The 24,001-nt window shown below is 36.6% G+C and overlaps 1 protein-coding gene across 1 annotated transcript in view; it reads left to right on the top strand.

Annotated features, from left to right (window-relative positions):
• Positions 1-23,546, top strand: part of IFIH1 (interferon induced with helicase C domain 1) — a 24,830-nt gene extending 1,284 nt beyond the window's left edge. The window contains exons 2-17 of the mRNA XM_010131790.1: positions 763-919; positions 2,800-2,976; positions 6,330-6,335; positions 8,027-8,101; positions 11,475-11,695; positions 12,532-12,739; positions 15,176-15,393; positions 16,970-17,086; positions 17,532-17,655; positions 17,745-17,975; positions 18,504-18,760; positions 20,223-20,372; positions 21,042-21,203; positions 21,531-21,721; positions 23,163-23,256; positions 23,364-23,546. Of these exons, the coding sequence (XP_010130092.1) occupies positions 763-919; positions 2,800-2,976; positions 6,330-6,335; positions 8,027-8,101; positions 11,475-11,695; positions 12,532-12,739; positions 15,176-15,393; positions 16,970-17,086; positions 17,532-17,655; positions 17,745-17,975; positions 18,504-18,760; positions 20,223-20,372; positions 21,042-21,203; positions 21,531-21,721; positions 23,163-23,256; positions 23,364-23,546 (2,571 nt within the window). The remainder of the gene's footprint in view (positions 1-762; positions 920-2,799; positions 2,977-6,329; positions 6,336-8,026; positions 8,102-11,474; positions 11,696-12,531; positions 12,740-15,175; positions 15,394-16,969; positions 17,087-17,531; positions 17,656-17,744; positions 17,976-18,503; positions 18,761-20,222; positions 20,373-21,041; positions 21,204-21,530; positions 21,722-23,162; positions 23,257-23,363) is intronic.
• Positions 23,547-24,001: the final 455 nt, after the last annotated feature.

Raw genomic sequence — 24,001 nt, forward strand, 5'->3', positions numbered from 1 at the left:
CTACTTCCACTTCCCATGCACTTCCTCTTGGTGTTCAGTCTCAGTCAGGGGTTCCCGCTGCTATGCCTGCCAATTTTCTTGCGTGTGAGGAAGGATGATTTTTGAGTCTCAGCAAAACTGCCCTTAAAGACTGAACATCTGTCTCAGGCTGCTTTGCATTTGGGATGGTCATTTTGTTGTTCATGGGATCACGTGTGAAATTCTGCTTGTGACGGCCTTGGGACACTTATTCTGTAGCTTTTTTGTGGGCAGTAGCCACTTTCTAGAGACTTAGAGGTCTCTTTATATAGGAATTGAGATGATGAAGCCAGAGTTTAAGAAGGGAAATGTTCCATTTTATGTATGAGGTCATGTTGCAGATTGAGTTTGCGCTCTGGTAAGCCGTATGACATCCCTCCCCCTTAATCAAGGTTGGCTATTCCCTAGACCAGTGTGAACACCAATTATTATTCCACAATAATAATAATTATATGGTGGTTGTTTTTATAGCCACTGTCAAGTGTTATCAATCTCTCCAATGAAATTTCAGGTCTCATAAGTTTTATATATCCTACCCAAAGCTATATGGGATAAACATGAAGTTGGACAAAACTGCAGGAAGTTTCTTCTGATGAGTGGCAGGTCCACATTATATCTTTATTTTTAAGTATGTTTTAATGATGACAGAGAAATGCTTTTGTGCCTATTCTATTCTTACTGACTTCCCTGAACCATTTACAAAGTCTTTCTTAGGATTGGGGTTCTTTTTATTATTTTCACCAGATCCAGACCATTACTGATAATCGTGGGAACAGAGATGGTGCAAGGGAGCTATTGAGCAGAATAGTGCAGAAAAAAGATTGGTTCTCTCGTTTTCTGATGGCTCTGCGTGAAACCCAACATGGAGACCTTGCAGATGATTTAAGTGGAAATACAGGAGGTAATCATCTTATTTCACTAGTACTAATGTGTGGCTTCTTAATATGTCTTTTTTGTACTGTTACTTAGAAATGATGCAGGGTTCTCACTGTGACACTGAGGCTAATGCTGCCACTTGTCTGGGCCTTCAAAATCAAATAACTTAACAGCTTACTCAATAGCTTCCTAAACGCTAAAAATCCTTATTAAGCAATATCAGAATTACGGTAATATGTATGTAGTTGTAATTAAACTGAATCCTTACCTTTTATAACCTATTGGTTTTCAATGAGATGTTTTTATAATAATTCATTAAAAATATTCCGAAAATTAATTTGGACTAACAAAACAAACCTTTTCTAGATTTTTCCTTCAACACAGGGATTAGTGTTTCCTTTATAGAATGGTTTACAAATATATGGGGCATTTTAAAGTACACTGCAGTATGTCTCCTTGGGGACAAGTCTCAAGACATTATATAAAATTTGCTATAAATAAGAGAATAAACTAGTAAAGAGATTATTTATAGAAAATAAACTATAAGAACTATAGGTTTTTGGCTACTACTTTTTATTCCTGTACAATGATTATGATATTGTAAAATTATCCCAGTGCTTCTCAGGATTCTAAAATATGAAAAAGGAAGCAGCCCCCAAATACTCTGTCCCTCATTTTTTTTACTGGGCTCCACATATGTTTCAGGAGATTACTGAGGCTAAAGTTTTTTAACAGGTTTTGTATTTGGCAGGTTCAGCCTTCTCGCTTGAGGAGCTCACCAGAACTACATCTCTGTTCTTTCAGTTGCTGCACATGGGACAATGCATTAAGATGGGATAAGAAGGGAAGAGGGTGTCTCTTCCAGTTGAAGATGGGAATCACCCTGTCTTCTGCCAGACTCGGATAAGCAGCTGCCATATTTGAGCATACAGTTCAAAGAGGTTGAGTGTTCTAGCCTGGAGGACAAGACCAATCAAGTTAGAGCCTCAAAAGATACTGCTGAGGGAAAGTCAGATTCTGGGAATAGCTCAGCAGCTAATGTGGCTCTAATTTTCATTTTGTGTTGCAGCTTTGTCAGGCTTGAATTCTTGTCTTTGTTACTTTGTTATCCATAAGGTAAACAAAGTAATAGATATTTAACAAATATACAAATTATTAAAATTCTTGTCATATTTCTTTTCTCAATTCTTTCCAATCTTTGCATTTCTGAATTTTCAGTATAGTGCAGACCATACAGGACAAAACTTAAGTTTAATTAGTTTAATTTTTTGCAATACTGAATGAATGCATTTATTCCACTGTTTGTCAATAATGTTAGGTGACGCAGGCCCTGAAAGAAACTGTGCGGATTAATTAAGTAAAGCATAAATTGTGTTGCTCTTACCAGAGGGTAAGAAATTTTCCATGTACACCATCCTGTACATGCATAGATACTTAAAGTGTACGATTGCTGTGGCATCCACTGATACAAGGTCATAGACAGGAAGCGCTGAGAACAGGTTCGTGGGGTACCTTGGAAGGAGAAGAGTGGTGCTACTTTTTGTCGCTTCAGGCTGATCCTCAATGAATTACTACAGTAAAATACTTGTTATTAGCACATACCTATGCATAGAAATAGAGAACTTTATAAAATATAAATCTCGAAATAAATTTCTGTATTCAAAACAAGACAAAGAGTCGGAGGGAGGGAAAACATTTTGTGAAAGCTCTCTCAGGTTTTCTGGTTTATGGGCAAGTTTTGAAGCCCTGCTGTAAGGTACATCCATTTATGAACTCACAGGACCAATGTGAATTCAATGTGTCTTCATCATGCAAATGACAAATGCAGGTTAGTTTTCTGTTTTCTGTGCTCCACACTGAAAGAAATTAAATGTTTTATAGTGGCTTGGAATCTCTATTTTCTAGGAACAGAGAACAGACAAAACGGGATGAAGAACAGTATAAACAATGAAACAGAAGCTTCAAGCCAACTAGGATATGTCGTAGTGGAGGATTTGAAACAGCAAGAAAAAATGAATGATAGTTTCAGCAGTGAGAACAGTGTATTGGAAACATCTGTTGGAAAGAATTTTGTAGTTTCAGGTATGTCTACTAAGTAGTATTTTGTGCTGGTACCAGTTAAACTTTAGTAATTGCAAGTAACTGAGAGAACATTCTTGGTGCATTAGGTTCTGTCTTGCTCAAAAATTCAGGAGCATACGGTACTGTTGAGGTAAAGGGAATGAACAGAAAAAGTAAATCATGATTTTTTGCAAGCAGTCAATTCCACTTCTTCCTATGAATTAAGAGCAGTAGGAAAGATTAGCTCTACAAATTTGTTCAGTTAAAAGAGTTTCTCTAGGACAAGAATATGTTGTCGAACTGATTAATCTGAAAAGTAAGAACTGGTTCAGAAACTGATTTGCCAGCACAGAACAGAATGGCTGAGGAGGATGTGGCCAAAATATCTGTAGCAAACTGTGCATTCTTCATATAGACATTTTCTGTATCCTGATGATGTTTTATGTACTATGGGCCACTTGATTTTCTTCTAATTGTGCAATATTAATAATCTTCCTTTCCTCTTAAATAGCACTTTTAACAACTTATTATTATTTTTTAATTTACCATATGAAGAAATGGGTAATTTTTAAATGTATTTAATATTGTTAATTTAAAAAAAATATTAAATGAATACTTGATTTCAGACCTATTCACGGTCTGTTTATTCTATCCACTGAAAACTGGGTTTACATTGACAGCTGCTCCCAGTGTTGACAAAGTTTAAATCAAGAGGAATGTTTCTATACCACTATAACTGCAGCTGTACTTCTTTCTACATAGCTAATAATCCTATGTTGGAGAACATTGTTGGTTTTGTTAAGTTTCTTAGTGCTGTCCAACAAGTAATCTTTCTGTTTATTTTAAGGATTTATATTTACAGAGTATCAAACAACCTTTGTCACATCACCTGCTTAGAAGTACATTTTTTAGTACAAATTTATAGAAATTGTCATGGCGTGCAGTTCGTATGGATCCACTTTTAAAAACATGCCTTGGGAGTTGTTGATGAGCAACAGCAATTACCAGTAGGAATTCTCAGACATAACTGGGAACTAATAATTCAAACATATGCTGTATGATTAAGGAACCATTCATAGGTGTTACAAGTTCAGATGGAGCTCAAACAATAGTTGCAACTGAGATAAATCCTGCCTGAAATTATTTTAGTGTGCTTACTCAGCCAAAGGAGTAAGACAGCGAAGGCTGCTCATTTTATCAAACATGAATAAATTTTTTTATAAATTGGCCCTTTCAGTGTGAAACAGTAGTAGCCTGTTTCTCATTTAGCATGGTATTAACAGCCTATCACAACGTTTTGTGGCAAGTAGTGAATTATTACAGCAAAAATATCAACTTGGTTTTCCTTCATTAGAACATAATCTGGAAGTGTAGAAAAGAGGTGCTAAATATTTAGTGATGATTCAGAATGGATCAGACTGAGTTATCCTCACTCTTAGTTAGGATCCTCTCAGGGCAAGGTTGAGGCTCTTGATCATCGCCTCTCTGAAGGCAGGTTGTCATTGCTGTTAGCCTGATCTTTTACCTGACTCTCGTCAGGTTGAGGGTTACAGATGACTTAGATGTAGTAGCTATTAACTAGCCATGAGTTAATTCTAGCCTGAAAGCTATGGCCTCCTCAGCACTGAACTGCACTGAATTTAATAGCCACTGGGTATTTGCAGTTTGGGCAGTTGAGCAGATCTGTTCGGTGAAATGGTGCTGAGGGTGTATGTACTACATGTATTTGGCAGTTTGGCTCAGATTGACTGTAGTCTGGTGTGGATTGCATGCCTGCAAGTGGCTGGAACACATCTCATTTGGTTTCAGCTGACAGGAGTTCATTTCCTGATCCACACCAGCTCTGTGATAGGAACCAAAGTAATATAAGTGGGGACAATTGACAGATTCATTGTAAATGTGCCCCCTCTGAGTTGAACTAAGCCAGCAGTGTAGATCTGTCTGTGGCAAGGGCTGCCAGGAGACGGATGAAGATGGCTATAGAGGACCTGGCTCACATTCAGCCATCTTGAAGTGCCGTAAGGTTTGATCTCTATGCGCTTGTACACACAGACTTAACAGCACTCAAATAGTTTTCCATTTCCATCCTTTCTCATGATCTCCTAAGACTGTATTTTTAGACCAGGCAGCTGAAAATACAACTGGAGCCTAGATTCTTCTTCCAAGTAGGCTGGGAACCCACCTAATTTGCAATTTGATGCTGTCAAACGTTGTCAGTTTCACAGAACACTCCCACCACTCCTTCATGTATTGAGAAGGACAAATTTCAAGAAGAAAAAGCTTTTTCAAGTCACTTCAGATTACTGCAATTTGCATTGTATCTAAAACTTCCTCTGACCCTTTTATTGGAGTAGCTGAGGGAGAGGGAGTCAGAAGGTAGAAGGGCAGTAGGGTCGTAAAGACAAAATAGAAACGGATCATTTTGCCTAAGGGAAAACTAGAGGGAAATTTTGCATGCAGAAACACAGGTAAGAAACTGTACATGCAATTAGCAACACAAAAGCAGTAAGTTTTCAAGGTCAGAATTTAAACACTTGGATTAAGGCTACAGTTTCCTGTATAAACAACAATTTAAATAAATAACAGCTCTGTTTTTCAAGGCCTGTTTCATAAAAAAGAAAAGTTGATTGGAACAAAAAATTACACAGTAATTAACTGGAGAGCCTAATAATGTCTCACAGAACATCTCAACACTTCAGATTAGAAAAATAGCCCATTAATTTGAAAGTGGGACCAGTTTTAATAGCCTGCTTATATTTTGGTTCTTCATTTATATTTTCCATATTCAAAACCTACTCTCTGACATGATGTAGCACAGGACAGGAAAGGAAGATTTTTAAAATTAATATTGCATAGATCCTTTCCCACCACCACCACCCCCATAGCATTCCATTACCTTTTTGCTTACTTATTATTCAGTGCAAAGTGGTGGAAACTCTGTCTGTGGAATATGCTGCGTTATAAGGAGCAAGTAGCACTCTAAGGGAAAACTAGTGAAGGTGGGGAAAACAGCTATTAGAATAGCAACTCTCTCATCTTCATTGTTTTGGAAAGGCTTACTGGTTTTCGTTTATTTTAAAATAATTCAAGAAAGCTGCCAGAGCTGAAAGAGGAGAACATTATCCTACTCACCTTTCATCTGGAAGATGAGTGTTTTGTATTTCACTTCACCAATGACATTTTCTGCTGGGAGATTATTTTGTGATGCGTGCTGCATGCTGTAATTCAGGTATTTATGTAAAAAAGGTGTTGTGAATGCACTTTCTCTGCTGCATATGCGTCTTTCGGTAGGTCATTTTAAATGGTAGGCCACATGGAATAGTTACATAGAATCTTAATTTTGCCCTCTCCTTCCTATCCTCATGGATTCCTAGAAAGTGAAATTGAGAGATAGCAGTGTCATCTTCGTAGCTGGAATTCCCACTAATGCTACTTAACAGTTTGTTTCAGGTTTTTGAACATGAATTACCACCAGTGAAGTTTTCTTCTTTTTTCAGGACAATGCTGTCCTTTAATATGACGTTAAATGCACGCTGTTATTTAATAATAGGGAAATTCTATGCAAGTCAGGCTTCTACTGTGAATATATTTTTAAGTGCCTTTGGGTTGATTGCACTGATTTCTAGGAGACTAGGCTTTTAACTTAGGTGCTTAAAGTCTTTAATGCCTTTGCCCATCATAACACTTCCTATCGATGGTGGTGATTCATAGTTGGATGAGATTTTGAGATCTGTATGGAATAAATGATGAAAACTTTGGGGCAGCAAGACAGATGTTTGCATCACTTTTCATGTTAGAAGAAACAAAAATGAAGATTTAAAGACTCTCACTGGTAGCTAAGGTAGCTTCATTTCAGTTGTGTATTATACTCGTTCTGTGAAATAGCAGATTTGTTTCTGTTATACATTCACCTTTCAAGGAGAACAAAACTTGCATAAAGGAAAGTCTAAGCTTTTGCTGAACTCAGACTTGGTTTAATTTCCACCTCACCAAGATTTTGTAGTGTGTATTTCAGAACTACCATTCTAAGACACTGTAACTTCCATTCAGTTCTAAACTCTCATTTGCAGTATCTGTTTTGCTTTATGAATTACTTTGGGGACAATATAGATATGGACCATAATGGGATATTCACTGGAAAAAGTTATGAAAGATGGGACCCAAGTTCATGAGATAATTAAGCAAAACGTAGGTCAGTGATATTATTCTGACTGATTTCTCTTGCACACTGTAAGTTCAGCTGCAAAGTGCTGCAGGTAAGCTGACGGTGCAGGGTGAGGCTGTTTGCAGAGAGTTGCCCAAGAACAGTTCCAAAACCTAGCGACTGAAAATAAGTCGGTGTAATACATCCCTTGGCCAGCAGAGGGAGAGCTTAACATAGAATATCGACCGTGAACCTGCCAGCTGTCTGCGGCCGCGTCCAGGTTCTCTGCTTTCACATGCAAACAGTTTGGAAGATTTAATAATCCCTCTGTGCTTTTATTTATCTGGAAACTATGGTTTACTCTTTTCATGTTACATGAAGAAACCCTTTTTTTAAAAAAACCCATTCTGGTTTTGATAATCTTTCACTGCACATACAACTCACATGGCTTACAGGGGATAAAAGAGAATCTCTTCAGTTTGCCAGCATCACTCTGTATGCAGTAGACCAACATGGGTTTTCTTTTTTTTTTTTTTTTTTGGTTCTTCACCCCTCTGAAAAGATAGAGTAAAATAGGACTACAGGAGATAATGCAGGCGGTTGTGTCTGGACTCTTGCTTTCGAGCAAACGGAACATCAATGCCTGACAACAATAAATGATGATCCACGTTGCCTTACTTCTGCTATGTTTTGGATTTTCATCTTCCCCTCCATATTTTCTTCCATAAGAAAATGAATTATATTGTTCACAGGTTTTTCTTTACCTAAAGAAAAAGTTTAATAAAGTAAATTATACCTCGGCCACCCCACTAAACATTTCTCTAGCCTATTTTAACAACTTGGAGAGCAAACAATATGGTTTTCCAATTTATGTTTGTATAGCAAATATACTACATTATATTTTTTGTGTTTTTCATTTGGATTAATATGTCTCCATAGGAGATGGAAGTGTCAGTAACTTGAATGAAAACCTGGAACAGACCTATACAACCAGTGACTCAGGTATGTTTCCCTTCTCTTATTTAGTAATTGCAAAATAAGCTCTGGAGGATATTCTCTCTGTGAAAGGGCTAGAACAAAAATCAACGGAAGGCTTTCACTTGAACTCTAGTTCACAGTATTTAGGTGCTGGAGTTCCTTTTATTTTGTTGGAAAAAAAATGATGCCATTTTTATGAGTCTGGGCTTGAGGTCCAGAAGTGTTGGTTTGCTGAGATCATCTGAATAGGTCTCTAGACATCATCATCATGCAAAATGGTCAGTGATGCAGAATGATAGAATCACATAGGATGGAAGAGATTTCCAGAAGTCATCCAGTGCAGTCACCTGTACAGATATTCATGATGCTGTCACATATATGTGCTTCTTTTGCTCTCAGAGAGGAGCTAGATTGTGCCTGGGCCCTGCACAAGGTAAGTGAGTGGTAATAGGACATGCTTTAGAGGCTTCTGAGGGTGAGAACAAGCAATTTCAGGGTACCTGCAGAAGAGTGGTGAAGGTCGCTTTGGACCTAAGTAATTTAGTAGCTCTGTTTGTAAAAGGGGCCTAATCAATGGAGGTTACTATCTGAAGACCTTTGCAAATCTCACATTTAAACATATGTGCAAGTTCTAAGTACAATTTTAAACTAAGTACTGGACTTTGTTTACATAATACTTTGCAGACATGAAATTGCTCTGTATATACTCTGAGTCCAGTTGAACACTGGTGTTGTAAAAGATATCCCAATATTTTTTCTTCTTTTTTTTTAATATTAGACCTTGGGCAGAACAAATTTTCAGTTGTCCACCATGGTGAACAACACAGAATTCAAGAGGAACCAGTTAAACCAGTTAAATGTGGAATCTAGCCTTTATAAAGTTTGTGCTGGGACTGTCTTCTAGGAGGACTAGAAACAATCCGGGTACCTTGCAGGCCAGCTCTGCCTAATAAAAGCTAGTATTAGATCAGTAAAGTCAATGCAAATGTTATATAGCATATGCCTGGAAAGTGTTTACTGTAAATGCTTTTAAAACAGCTTCTTGCTTTATAATCTTGAAATCCATATAATGTCCATTTGTAAGTACACAGAAAATTCAGGGTATCCCAGATCCAAGGTGCTACCCTATAGGATTTTAGTTTATGCATTGCTGACCCTGAAGAATATACTTTGCATTTCTGCGTCAGCTGAGATGACTCATCAGTCACATTGTATTTTTTTCCTCACAGTATCACATGAAGTATCTGGGCACAGAAACTTCTCTGTTCTGTGGACATTCACGTTATATCAATTTTTCAGGCTGATATGTGGCAGCACACCTATAAATGTAAGGCCTGATGCTTTAAGATTCCTGAAAAATATCCCATTAAGTAAACTGGGCATTGTCTCTGTCCAGCAGTCCAACAGAAAAAAAAAAAACAGACCACTACAGTTGCTTGAAGAATGCAGAACAGATCCTTCTCCAGTGTTTACTTGCTATATGCTATGTTTCCATATGGGCTTTAAAAACAACTAGTTAAAATGTTTTCAAAAATTTCATGCTCTTTAATCATGCCTAGTAAACTCACTGAGAACAACTATGAGAAAAAAGCTAAGGAGATACAGATGGACTTTGTGATATTTTTGGGTTTTATAATTTGAAAATTTGCAGTAAGGCTGTTTTATTAACGGAGATGCTTGGATAGTGTCTTAATGCGCTGACATGATTTGGATTTTAATGCAAAGAACCATGGATTTAGGCAGTTTTCTGGCAAGGATCATTTTACTTTTAAGAAACATGGTGGAAGGACAATAGAAGAATAATTAGCATGTTTCTTTTAGCCCAGAGCAGCAATTCATATGAGCCTTGTATGAAGGCAGACAACTTCCCTCAAGTTACACTGGGCATGATGGAAATTCTTTAATGGAATCATATCCCCGTGTTAGCCTTTATCTAAACACGGCCTGAGAAGCTGGGAGAGAGCTAAGTTAAATATAGACCTGGACAGTTAACTGAGTATGTTAAGGAACTGAAATTTAACCAAACAGATGGGTGATAAAGTGCTAGTTTCAATATGATTGAACTATTGAGTTTAGCCAACCAGAAAGCAAACAACATTCTTCCTCAAAAGAGAGTAGTAGAAATCAGATAAGTAACAGCAAGTACTCTCTGGTATGAATTTCCCTGTGTTCCAGGTAGTATTGCGCTCACGCTAAAAGGCAAAACAAACAAAAAACACTTAAGAATGGCATTCCGGTGTTTCCATCAGCAGTATTTTATCAAGCTTCATTACTTTTTGTTAGTTTAATTTTATTTAATGGAATCAGGGATACTAGAAAAATACACTTACTTTGTGTGTAATGTATCAGTAATAATAAAATCCTCATGATTCTTCAATTAATGATATCAGGAAATAAAACTATAGGCTTTTTCCCTCATTTTTAGTCTAATATAATGAATTTGTGCCTTTTCTTCTTTGGGGATAGTTAATGCTTGGAAGGGGATTTAAACATATCTGTAGGAAAAAAAAAAAACCCTCCAAACTCCATTGAATAAATCCCTCTGATATTATTACATAGAATTTCTGATTTCCTAAATATATGTCAACTTGAGAGACTTGATATGCTTTTCTTCTGCCTGAAATAATGCAACAGCATTTTTCCACTTTTGAACATTTTTTCTTTCACCTGTAAGCCATAGATGTGAATCCCTGCCATTGCATTTTATATGATACGTGGAAGATTTTGGCCTTGAGGTGGCAAATGTATATGGCTTTTTAGTGAACAGCTCGATTGCATTATGTTATGAGTCAGCCTGGAAGCAGCGCAATCTACCGTGAATAGGTGTGACACATTCTGCAATTAGCTCTGTCTTGTATGGGCAATTGAATTTTCTTATCTTTTTGATCTTTATACTTTACAACTCCCTTCATCATTTTTTAAGTGTTCCCTATCTCTTCTTCTTTCTATGGCTCCATCCTTTTTTTCATCCTCTGGGAAGTGTTTAAAAAGGTAGCTCACTTGCAACCAAATATATTTCAGTACTGATGAAAGAGAACGTCATATAAGATTGGCTAGATTATAAATACTGCAGCTCTGAACACAACCTTTGTTGGTCCCAGTGCTACTGAACTGTATTGTTCGAATTCATACATAATAATAGTCGTGTCAACATAGATGGGTGAAGACATAATGTGGCTTATTCCACCTACCCTGATTGGTGACTGGATGTAAGCAGTTCTGATCCAGGGTTGCACAGGTCCACAGAGCAGCATTGCTTATGCTAATATGTCCTGTTCCTCTTTATTCAGGAGATGCCTGTGATAGTATATTAATATTTTTTCCTTTGACACTTGTCAATATTCTGATAAATGTTCTATGCCTCCTACTTGATACTTACATTTCTTTGTACCCTTAGATGAAGATGAAACGGAGAGCAGAGCTTCACCTGAGCCAGATCTGATCCTAAGAGATTACCAAATGGAAGTTGCGAAGCCAGCACTGAATGGGGAGAATATTATAATATGTCTCCCTACAGGCAGTGGTAAAACCCGAGTGGCTGTTTACATTACCAAAGATCACTTGGATAAGAAGAAAAGAGCATCAGAGCCTGGAAAAGTTATAGTACTTGTTAATAAGGTATGTTGGTCCATTTTTGTAAAAATTTATTATCTTTTAAAACCTCATGCACTGTTAATATGGAACTCGTAAAATGAATATAAACACATTTCTCACCTTCTCCAGATGTAGCTATGTTTAAAAGCATACAGCTCTAGACTGTCATCTCCAGTGCCTCATCATCATGCTGCAAGCGTGAATGATTTTCGTTTACTCCAGTGCAAGTTCAAGTTTAGATGTGCCCTCATGACCACACTGTTGGGAAAAGTTCAATTTCCTATTAGAGTGAATAGAATTAAAATACTATTTCAAAAAATAAAATATTTTTGACACTCCATGTTTGGATTTGGTAATGAAGGCCACGTAATGAGTTTCAGAGTAGTTAGGGACCATTCTATCAGATCTTCTGATAATTGCTGTAATTTTTGCAGTTAAATTTAGCATACATAATCTTCTATTGTAATATAAAATATGGAAATACATTTAAGAATTTAATAAAATAAAAATTATTCGTATCCTCCCATAAGAATAAAATTGATAGCACATTTTTAGCTCAGTCAAAGTGCCAGAGTGTGCATGGTTTGTTCAGTCTTTCTGAGGCACAGTTAAGCTGAAGTTCTTGGGAGAAAAAGGTTTTGTAGGAGCAGTTGGAGGGGAGGGGCTGGTTTAGGGATTTTTAGTGCTTGGGTTTGTTTTCTGTGTTTGGTGGGGTTTTTTTCATCATAACCTGCAGGGGATGTTTGCTTTTTATAAAAAGTATATTTTGCACAAAGTTTATGTTCACCTAACAACATTTCCAGCAAACAGGTATGTGTTTTTAACGCTCTGGTTTAAATTCTTTGGAAACTCTTTTTCAGGTACCGTTGGTAGAACAGCATTTACGAAAGGAGTTTAATCCATTCCTGAAGCGCTGGTATCGGGTTATTGGTTTAAGTGGTGATACGCAACTAAAAATCTCATTTCCTGAAGTTGTCAGAAGATACGATGTAATCATCAGTACAGCACAGATCCTTGAGAATTCACTGTTAAATGCTGCCGACGAAGATGAAGGTGTCCACATATCAGGCAAGTTTTTAACTCTGAAATTTTTACAGAAGATGTAAAAGTATGTCTGTTCTGGAAAATTGCAGAGTAAAAATGTACCACATTCAGTAGTTCATAGTTTTTTCAGTTGACTGGTTTTATAAATGCCAGCTAAGAGTCAAAACCAGATCTTAGTTAATGAGCGTGCAATTTTTTCAAGCCAAATTAGAGTCTTAACAGTTCAGTTGTACTAAATATTTGTTATGCTTCCTATTTTACCTAGCTCAAGCACAACTTCATGCAAATGCAGCTGTGCTGGTTCCACTTTCCAAGCTTGGTAGATCATTGAGTTATATCACACAGAAGCCATTAGCAGGATGAGACAAAATTATAAAAATTCAAATGTAGTTGGTAATTTGAGAAATACAACGGAACACAAGATGAAAGCAAATCTGTTTAAAAACTGCATTCTTTAAACTCTGTACCGTTTTGCTAATGTAGAGAGATACAGTTACTTATATTTCTCTGAGGTTGGCAGATAGAATGATCTCTTATAACAGATGAAGGAAGTTGAAGAAAACAAAAGATATGACATGAGATGGCATAAAATTGTTGGCCCAGAATACTAAAGTGGCCGATAATCTATGGAACATCAGAAAGAAATAGTATTATCTGTCAGTGACGTACGAATAATGGATCAGTCTCTGACTTCAGCTCCAGGATTTGGGCTGCAGTGACCCTCCTCTGTGAGATGTTAACTTCACCGTCTATCTGCATGCAGGTGAGGCAGGATGTAGCTGAGCTATGCTATTCAAAATAAGGCATCTGAGATAAAAGAGGTACTTGTCTGGGTGTTACAGAGACAGCAGAGAAACCTGAGGGTCAGTCTGTGTCAGTCATTGCTTAGTGCTGACTGGAGTACTGCTTGATCCAAACTAACTCCTGCAGAGCCACTCGGGTACCTCAGATTTGCTTCTGCTCCTTCAGAATGCCTTTTTATTAACCTAGGCAGAGTACCAGAGATTTTCTTATGCTTATTTCCGTTCCACCTTCCTAATAAACCTTCCCAAATCTGAATCATGTGGGAATGCCATATAGAGGTTCCTGAACATTTCTACGGGAACTGCTGACCTGATTAGAATTGTGCTGAGTCCCAACCAGCTCGTGTAATGAAATGGTTTTTTGAAGGGGTTCTGCACCTTGCAAAGTTTCATTCATAAGAAGCTATATTTTTTCCAGATCTGAGGTGGCCCTGAAAACAGCCGTGTTTCCTTGCTATTAGACCTGTGCTAGTAAGTGCAGCTGGGCCAAAGCCAAACAAGCCTGAACAGAGCAAGCTCCATTTTTATGGCTATGACTTGGTTAACTCACAGCCTATATAAATCATCCTAATTAGTTATAAGCTTTTTTATTTCTAATTTCTGTTCATATTTTTTTCATCTATTTCCACAGAGGTCTGCATTACATGTAACATGGAATTCCAGTCTCAGAGAAAGGGAGGGAACTCTCTTAATTGCATTTTACCAAATGTTTACCCTCTTTACCAAGGGCAGAAATCACTGTATGGTCTTTCTAAAAGCTATATCACTTACTTAGTAGAATCACATCTCTTCTGGTGGTTTAGGTTCTTCCTGAGTAATTATAGGAATATGCACTACAGAGATGATAGTCAAAATCAAAGCGAGTAATTTCACATTGGCAAAATAACTGAGAAATCTTAGAAATAAAGAGAAATTTAGGTTTGAAACTGCATCAGTCCAAGCTGCCTTCCTGAACCACTTCTGCAAATCTTCATCAGTTTCCTCCACTAGGAAGGAGAGATTGGTAGTGCTCCCACCATATGCCTGTTCTTTCCAATTACACTTCCATGAATATAAATCTTTTAATTGGACAGGACTAGGGAAGAAATCTTTGTGTTGCTATAAAATGGAAGCATATTTTGATCAGGACAGACCTTTCTAGAATGTCGGAAAGACTTCTCACATGTTATGAATCTTCTCATAAACGAACAGTATGTAGTTTGCCATATACAGTTGTGGATATAAAAGATAGGTTTGAGTTGAGCTGTATGTTCTTACCACTGGTTATTAAAAATAGCACTCTGAAATTCTTTATAACATCAGATTGGTTTTGCAAAAAGAAAAAAGCTTTTTTTCATTACATGAAATGTAAAACTACTGCAGCAAAGACTGCAGCAAAGATTCCAAAGTTTGCCTGGAAACAAATGAGAGAAGGGAGAGACTGTTGTTCTCCTGTTATGCTTTATTCTGGGTAACATCACTTTCAGAGACAAAATCACCTCAGTTAACAGTCCGTAGATCTGGCCAAACCATTATTATGACTTGTCTGTTCAATATATGTAATATTTAGATGAAAAAAATTCAGCAGTGTCCTTACCTGCACGATTTAGTCACACCAGTTCTACATTTGAAAAAAAATTAGTTATTTTAATGGTCCTTTGTTTGGTTTTTTTCCCAGATTTTTCACTCATCATCATCGATGAGTGTCATCACACTCAGAAGGAAGGTGTCTACAACAATATAATGCGACGTTACCTAAAGGAAAAGATGAAGAACAAGAAGCTGGCAAAAGAAAACAAACCACTGATCCCACAGCCTCAGATTCTAGGACTTACAGCCTCACCTGGTGTAGGAGGTGCAACATGCCACTCAAAAGCTGAAGAACATATTCTGAAAGTAAATAGCCCTCACTTTCAAACCATCAAAGGGATATTGTCTTGTTCAAGTAAAACTTTTAAAGTCACTGTTAGGCTCCAAATTTATAATATTACTTATTTTTTTCATGTGCACATGGGAGTTCAGCTCAGAGCCATTCAGCAAACTGACCCACTGAAAATTAATGGAATCCATGTACAAATAAAGGTTACTTTACAGAGAAGTAGGGTTTACTGAATAGGGAAGTAAAAAGATTGCCTCTCTTGAAAAAAATTCTCAAGATCAGAGGCAAGAAATCTACAAAATAATGAAGTTTTATAGTAATAAAAATCTTATGTTTCCATTGATGGATTAGAATTTACTATCTATTCCTAAATCCTAGAGAGATCACAGTATTTAATATCTGTATTTCTAGACTGACTAAGCTGGGCTTTTGTATGGATCCAAGAAGTTGAAAAACAAAGTTGAATACTTGAACAAGCAGGAACCACTTGTGAGATACAGCTAGCATAAAAATGTTTTCCTTTAGAGCAGTTAGAGTTACTCACTGAGAGGGGAGTATTGTGTAGTTGCATAAACACCTGACTGGAGATAATTGGATAATTATCTCTGGAATCTATGGAATCTCTAGAGTTATAACTGGATATTTCTACACTTAAATAAACTGTTTTACTTGAAATTCAATGAATTTACATTAGTAATAAAAAAGTAGAATTTAGCCCAGTACTCCAGTGAGAACTCCTGACTATCAAATTGCTCAAGAACAGAATTTCATAATGAATGGGTGAGGCGGCCTGCAAGAAGCTTTTATGCTGTATTGAAGTAGATTAATTGCAAGGTATTTTGAGAAGAAAACTTTCTGGCAATGGAAAAAGCAGAGAATTCCATTTCATGAGCTCTGAAATCTTAATGGTAGGATACTGGGTTTTGTATCTAAAGAAATGTAATCTGAATATGCAAGCTCAAATAGATAACTACCGCTGAAGACATTAAAAAAGTTGCCTGCCAGACTTCCTTTCCTGTTTTCTCTGATCATAAAAATTTTAAGATTTCCCCATATTACTTTAGACTTCGTGACAGAAATGTACATATCTTCTTCTCAGAAGAGATCAAAAGCAGAAAAGTCCAGTTCAGTTGTGGAGTGAGCACAGAAATTTTCTCTCTCTCTTTCTGTTCCAAGAAAGATAGTTTCAAATTATTTTTTGCTCTCATGACCAGCTCTTACTTTTACAATTACTCCCTAATATTTATTTTATTTTTTTATTTCACCATTGTCTTTGTTTATTTGGTTGGTGCTTCAAAATCTGCTCTTCCAAAGTATTGATGGTATATTTTCCTTTTCAAAATACCTGTTTTGCACCCTGGTCTGTAAGTGTGTTCCTGTGTGCAAGGATCACTTCTGGCCAAAAAAGCTTATGTCAAATGCTTTTCAAAGATTTGGCCTTTCTTAGGCTGATAGTGTCTGTATCCAATTTTTGTAGGAAGAAAATAAAGTTATATAAAACCCACTATCTAAATGAGGAACTCTTGTATTAATTCGGTTTTCATGAGGAATACCTCATTAAATGTTAAAAAATAACATTTTGTTTTCTCCCAGATCTGTGCCAATCTTGATGCGTGTAGAATCATGACTGTCGAAGAGCATGCCTCCCAGTTGAAGAGTCAGGTGAAGGAACCGTATAAGAAGACTGTAATTGCAGATGACAAAAGAAGGGTATGTTTTTTCAAAAAAATCAGTTTTAGAAGTTATTGTCCTTTAAAAGTGTGTTGTATGGTATAAAAAACTTTTGGCTAATTCTCTTTTTCTATAGATTTATTATGATCCATAGTACTAATTTGAATATCTGTTTATTTATCTGCTGCTTTCCTCTTTATGGAAAAATACCAGTAAAGTCAAATATCTGGTCAAAAGACCTTCTGGACCATAGTTGAAATACTCGTATTGGAGTGACACTACATTAGTTAAAAAAACATATTATTTCACAGGGTAATTTTTGTACTATTCTGAACTATTTATTTCTGTAACTGTAAATGCACTTTGCAAGCTTCCTTATTTTTTTATTTAAAGTTTAACATTTTTAAAAAATTACTCAGTGTGGTTCTAACTGCTTTTGTTGCCAAAAGATGCTTATTTACTTTGGTAATAAATTCATTTCTAGGATCCATTTAGAGAGAGAATTACTGAGATCATGACAGACATTCAAAACTATTGCCAGCTCCATCCAAAATCTGAGTTTGGAACCCAGCCTTATGAACAGTGGGTGATTAGAGAAGAGAGAAGAGGTAACTCCATAGCAAAAATATGACAGCTTTGGGATTCTTTTGGTCATTCTCTACAGAGGCATGTTTTTTTATTTTTTCTTCACTTTTAGCTGCAATAGAAAAAAAGCGCAAGGAACGTGTCTGTGCAGAACATTTAAAGAAATACAATGATGCTCTCCAGATAAATGACACTATCCGAATGGTGGATGCATACAATCACCTAAATAACTTCTATAAAGAGGAGAAAAATAAAAAGACAGTAACGAGTGATGATGATGGTGATGAACCAGCAGTATCAAAACAGGATGAAACAGATGAATTTCTAATAGGTTTATTTCATGGTAAGTTTGAAATACATTGTGATATTTAATATTTGAAATCCATAGGTCATGAACCAACATGATTTGCACAGGCCCGTTATGTTTCTAGTGAGGATTCCTACTTCAGTGAATCTCCCAAGGACAATTTATATCTAAATTTATAAAAATGTTATCAACTCTGAGGGCTTTGCATATTAATCTGTTTCTCCTTGTAAGACTTTTTCTGTTATTTTAAAACTGTTTTGCAAATATTATAAGCTGTGTTTTAAGCTCTTTAAGACAGAGGTTTTTTTCTTTTGCTTGTTGTCACCCTGAAATATAGGCAAAGAGTATGTTAAAAAATTAATGGTGATTTATTTTGATTACTATGGGTTTTATGAATGTAAACTCACTTGAAAAAATAATTAGCATGCCCCAGCTCTTCAAACTGGAGGTGAATCAGCCTTGCTGGGAGAATTGCATATAAAGCTGGTCTTTGCTTTGTTTTTTTTCTAGAGCTGTTATTTGACATGGTTACTTTTTCTTAATTTACATCTGCTATTTTTAAAGCAAAAAAGAAACAGCTGAAAGAGTTGGCTACAAAGCCAGAATATGAAAATGAGAAGCTAATAAAGTTGCGAAACACTTTAATGGAGGAGTTCACGAAGACTGAGGAACCTAGAGGAATTATTTTCACAAAGACTCGGCAAAGTGCCTTTGCTCTATTCCAGTGGATTAAGGATAACCCAAAATTTGAAGAAGTGGGAATTAAGGCCCATTATCTTATCGGTGCTGGACATAACAGCGAAATGAAACCCATGACTCAGGTACAGAACTATGCACTACAGCATTAAAATCTTTTATATGATTTGAGAAAAGAGCTTGTTTTAATACTAGAACAGAGAGAAGTTTGGAGCCCAGAGTTCTGGTTTCATACCTGCCAGGACAGGTGAGTAACAGTGTCAGAATAATTTGATTTCCATAAGAAACAAGGTCTTTTTTTGTTTCAGCTTCCATGGCAAGAGGAGTAACAGGCAGTCATTTCCTAGAGGAATATATAGGGACAGAAGTTGTAGTAAGGCATAGGAAAGAAAAGTGAAGAAAATACAATAGCAAAAATGCAATTTATACTTACTGAGAAAATAGTAATTCAAATTATATTTTAGTTGCTATATTAAAAAATAAAATTACAGTGTTGGTTATGCCTGTCTTTTTCTGATATCTATGCTTAATCAACTTAGACCAATTTATGTGTATGCTTCACACTGGTGCATAATCATGGAAAGAGAATTTGCCAAAATTCACAATGCAAATATCACAATTGATCACTCAACTAATCTGTCCCATACCATTGTGACTTCACACACAACATCTCTCTGATGATTTATACCTCCAAATTCAACATTTTCAAAACAAAGTACTTCAGTATCCTAAAATGTCTCTTCTATTCTGCTTTTTATTCTCCATAAAATTGCTACTTCAGCACTTAAGCAAAAATGGTGTGGTTACTGCTGGGCTGAGTCCATTTCCCTCAACAGCTCTCAGTTTCAAAAAAAACCTTAGGAATTGTTCTCTGAAAAAGTTGCTTGTTTTCTATGAAAATTTGGTATTTAATCTGTGCACCAGATTGCACAAACAAAACAATAGCCTCTACGTTTGGAAACTGAACATAGCAAATAGTAAGTTTCTGCCCCTCTGTTCACACTTGTTTGAAATACCCAGCTAATTCAGAAGGCTGTGGTTTGGATTTGGATTTTTTTTTTTTTTTTTTAGTATATCATTACTGTGCTTTTTGGTGCTCCCCAGGTCACCAAAATTATGGCCTCCATTTATTATGGGAAATTTTAAATACTTTGGAATTCAACTTGGAATTTCTGAAGTCTAATCATTAAACTGAAATTACTGAAGTGGTGGAAATCCAGAACTTCTGAATAACTACTTTAAAAAATTGAAAAAGACAGAATAACTATATTATGAAAATCCTAGCACTTACAAAATGGGCTACAAAGTTCCAAGCTCAGTTACCTTAAAAACACTGGCTTCTGCTCCCTCCTCCATTAAAAAAGGTGCTAAATACCTGTTACATGCCATAGGAACTCCTTGTTTGTGATCCTGGGAGATGCTTAAATGCAGTTTTTGAAGCCACTTGATGTTTGACACTTCACTCTCAAATGATGGGATTGTAATTCCTTAAACCTCTTAATTAGAAGAAATTGATCACAGAAACTAGTACTGAAAGTTAGTATGCTAGTTGTTTTGTTTTGGTTTTTTTTTTTTTTTCATTTACAGAATGAGCAAAGGGAAGTTATTGATAAATTCCGAAGTGGAAATGTAAATTTACTTATTGCTACTACTGTTGCTGAGGAAGGCCTAGACATCAAAGAGTGTAACATTGTTATTTGCTATGGCCATGTCACAAATGAAATTGCGATGGTACAGGTATGACTTTACTGCATATGTAACTTATTTTTAAGTGCTTTTCTGTTTGGAGTATGCAAATGGTAAATCATATACCTGGCGTTTGGAGATACTTTTGAAATACTTGCGTGCTAAAAGAGAAAATGCTCTTGCAGTGAGGCTCTTTTCCGGTTGCCATCCTCAGTTTGCATGCAATATAAAATTTGCCTCCTTGTGTAACATCCATTTAAAGCTCTACACAACAGTAAGCTCCTTTAATAGAAAAGGTATGAGAATATGATCAGCAGACTGATATGAAAGAGATTTGTACCACCAACAGCTGAAAAAGAGGTAATTGCATATCAAAATACCAGTTTGTCCATGTTCTTACTTAATTTCTGAACACAAACGGTTATCTATTTAATACTTAGATGCATGCTTATTTTTTGGTGACAAAATAAGTTTCTGCTTTGCAAAACATTGTGCTAACACAAATGTCCCGAGTGCTGTTTTCACGGGTATCTTTGATGACAATGCAGAAACAGTTATTCACTGTGTTATTCACTGATTCTTTATCTGTCTGAGTTAAGTGGGAAAAAATGTTCTGTGGGGACACTGTCTTCCATTACAAAACCAGGAAAAAATGTTGTGCAGTGTTGTAGGCTGTTGCCTATTTTGTGCTGTTTATATTGTATTCCTTGCAAACTGTAGGCTCGTGGACGAGCTCGAGCTGATGAGAGCACCTATGCGCTTGTGGCTTCAATTAGCTCAGGAGCTATTGAACGTGAAGATGTTAATGTCTACCGTGAGAAAATGATGTATAAGGCCATTCAGCGTGTCCAGAAGATGCCAAAGGAAGAGTATTTAAATAAGGTATTTACTGCAACTCTGCACTTTCCCTTTAAAGACTGATTTATATTGTGAGAAATGCTTTCTATTTGAAGTCTACTTAGGGGATGAAAAAACTTAATGTTATTTCCTACATATGGCTTTGAATACTTCTGCCACTATTTGTTTTATCATCTATGTTTTCTGCATATTTAGAGAAGTCTGCCTTTCTTCTGGTAAGGAGGGAAACACGCAAGTCAGAAAAATTGACTAGAAGTCATGTTGTCAGTGAACTTGGTAAAATAACTGAAAAAGAAAACTGTTACTGTCAATCCACCAGAGTGTTACGTGTTCTTACTGATCTATTTCTAGCTTGAGAATTTCCAGTTGCAAAGTATAGTGGAAAAACAAATGAAGGCAAAGAGAGACCAGTGCAAGACATACAAGAAAAATCCTTCACTAATAACATTCCTATGCAAAAATTGCCACAAGCTGATATGTTCTGGAGAAGACATACAAGTTATTGAAAACATGCATCATGTCAGTGTGAAAAAAGATTTCCAGTAAGTGTTTACAAACTACTTAATCTCTTCCAGGCAGAAACAGATTTTCTGTTCAGCGAGGCTGTACAGGTTCTGTAACCTTCTAGGCTCTGTGAAGAAAAAGAAAAAAGTTATTCCAATATTGTCAAGTCCTAGGCTCCATGGAGTTTACACTTAATGAGTTTAAAGGAAATGTTTGTTCTTACCCCTGATTTCAAGGTGACCAGAGCTTGAAACTTTGGAAAAGCATAGAGCTTCTGTGGTGATGTTAACTAGGTCACGTTATATAATATGGTATGTATTACCCAGTGTAACTGTAAACAAAGATGAATAGCAGTTACCCGGATACTTACCCCCTTAAAAGATCTAGGATAAGAGTTTGACTATGCCAGTGACTCAAACAATGTATTGGCCACGAGCCGTGCATTGATAATTGTATATTTAGAGGATATTCATGCTGGTGACACAGCCCTTTTAGTTCTCGCAGTGTTCTTGCTCCTTCTTACGTCCATTGCAAGAGATACCATCTAGTTTGGTAAACACTCGTGTTAAACTGTGTTTAACTTTTCAGTGCTATGATGGCAGGAAGTAACTTTCTTTTCCCACTTACAGAAACCAAGAGTCCAAGAAAATGTTTTAATTCAATTTCAACTGCGTTTGCTTACTACAGTAAATCCATAATGGGTATTGCACCTTACATATCAGTCATGCTTTCCTAATTTTATAACAGAGACCATTCTACCAAGTTACTGCCCTCTAATATTCTCATTTCTTTGAGACATATCACTGGTATAATTTGTAAAGACTTTTTGAAGAGTTATGAGAAATTAGTATCCATATGTTGAAAAAATTAAAATTGAGCGGCAGCCCTGAACATTAAACTGCTTTTGTTATGAAATTGTCTTGTCAGCGTAATGTTTTCAGTCAACTCAAACTACTGCTCCTCTGCACAGGCTAGTAGTAACCCTCAAGGCCAAGCACTTCCTAAACTAAGCAATGTAAGAATGTGCACATACTCTGCAGCTCTGGATAGTCAGAACCACTCGGAAACAGTCAGAAATGATTCTGTTAAGGGCTGAGGTGAACTACAGGGGATAAAAAGAAAACCTCTAACTTCCAGGTTATTTCTTTGTCAGCTCCATGGCACCTGAAAAAAAATAAGGTCTATCCTCAGAAAGCCTGCTGCTCCTACTTTAAGATGCGTGAGGGACAATGCAGCTCCTGAAACGCTATGAAAGGAGGCATGGAGTACATTAGTATTTCAGCATTACTTAGGAGCATGAAATAAATACGATCTTGCATTTTCTCCAACTCCCCAATGTGCATAACAGTCAGAGAGCTTACAGCCTTTTAGGCTTTTAGGTTTTGTATCTGACTTTGGCAGTTGTAGTCACTGTGAGTTTAAGTCTGTATGTGGCACTGAATGACCAATGTATTCTGCTGATGTCTCACTGTTTTTCAGAAGTCTTTATCATACAAGAGAAAATAAGACACTGCAAAATAAGCATGCCGATTACCAGACAAATGGGGAAATTATATGTAAAGACTGTGGACAAGTGAGGAAGAACTTATTTTCATACTTTTGTGTTGTTGTTGTCTGTGTTTATTTCTGTCTAATAATCTTGCCTATTTTATCTGAAACATAATTTTCTTACACTTCCAGGCTTGGGGAAATATGATGGTTCACCGAGGTCTTGACCTGCCTTGTCTCAAGATTAGAAATTTTGTGGTTGTCTTTGAAGACAAGAAAAAAACAAAGCAAATTTTTAAGAAATGGGCAGAACTGAGTGTCAGGTTCCCTAGTTTTGATTACGCAGCTCATTATCCTTCAAGTGATGAAGATTAAGGACTTAGAATTAAAATAAAAGCCCTTTTCAACTTTTCTCTGAGTGCTGATTAGAAACTCCTGTGTCCCGTAGAGAGTGCTGCATTATGACCACTATGAAAGCAGGAGCACGAGGAAATTGCCTTGAAGAGAAAAAATACCCAAGAAATGAGGAGGACAAAGTCACCCAGCTGCTGTCTACACTCAGACTTGCAGTGGTACTCTATAAGAAAGATGACCAAATACACTGCAGTCATGTGTATCCATGGAACAAATATCCTGTCTTTACTCATTACAGTCTGTTATGGGGTGACAGTACTGTCAAAAGTGTGTTAGGTGACCTGTCATCAAGCACGGTACATAGGACAGACATCTTGAGACGTGCCATGGTGATTATTTTCTGGTTTTCTTCTTGCTATAACCCTTTTGAAGATAAAGCGTCTCAGAAGAGAAGCCATGTAAAGAGAACAGATTAG

Source organism: Buceros rhinoceros, unplaced genomic scaffold (assembly GCF_000710305.1).
Source record: "Buceros rhinoceros silvestris isolate BGI_N320 unplaced genomic scaffold, ASM71030v1 scaffold41912, whole genome shotgun sequence".
NCBI classification, from domain to species: Eukaryota; Metazoa; Chordata; class Aves; order Bucerotiformes; family Bucerotidae; genus Buceros; species Buceros rhinoceros.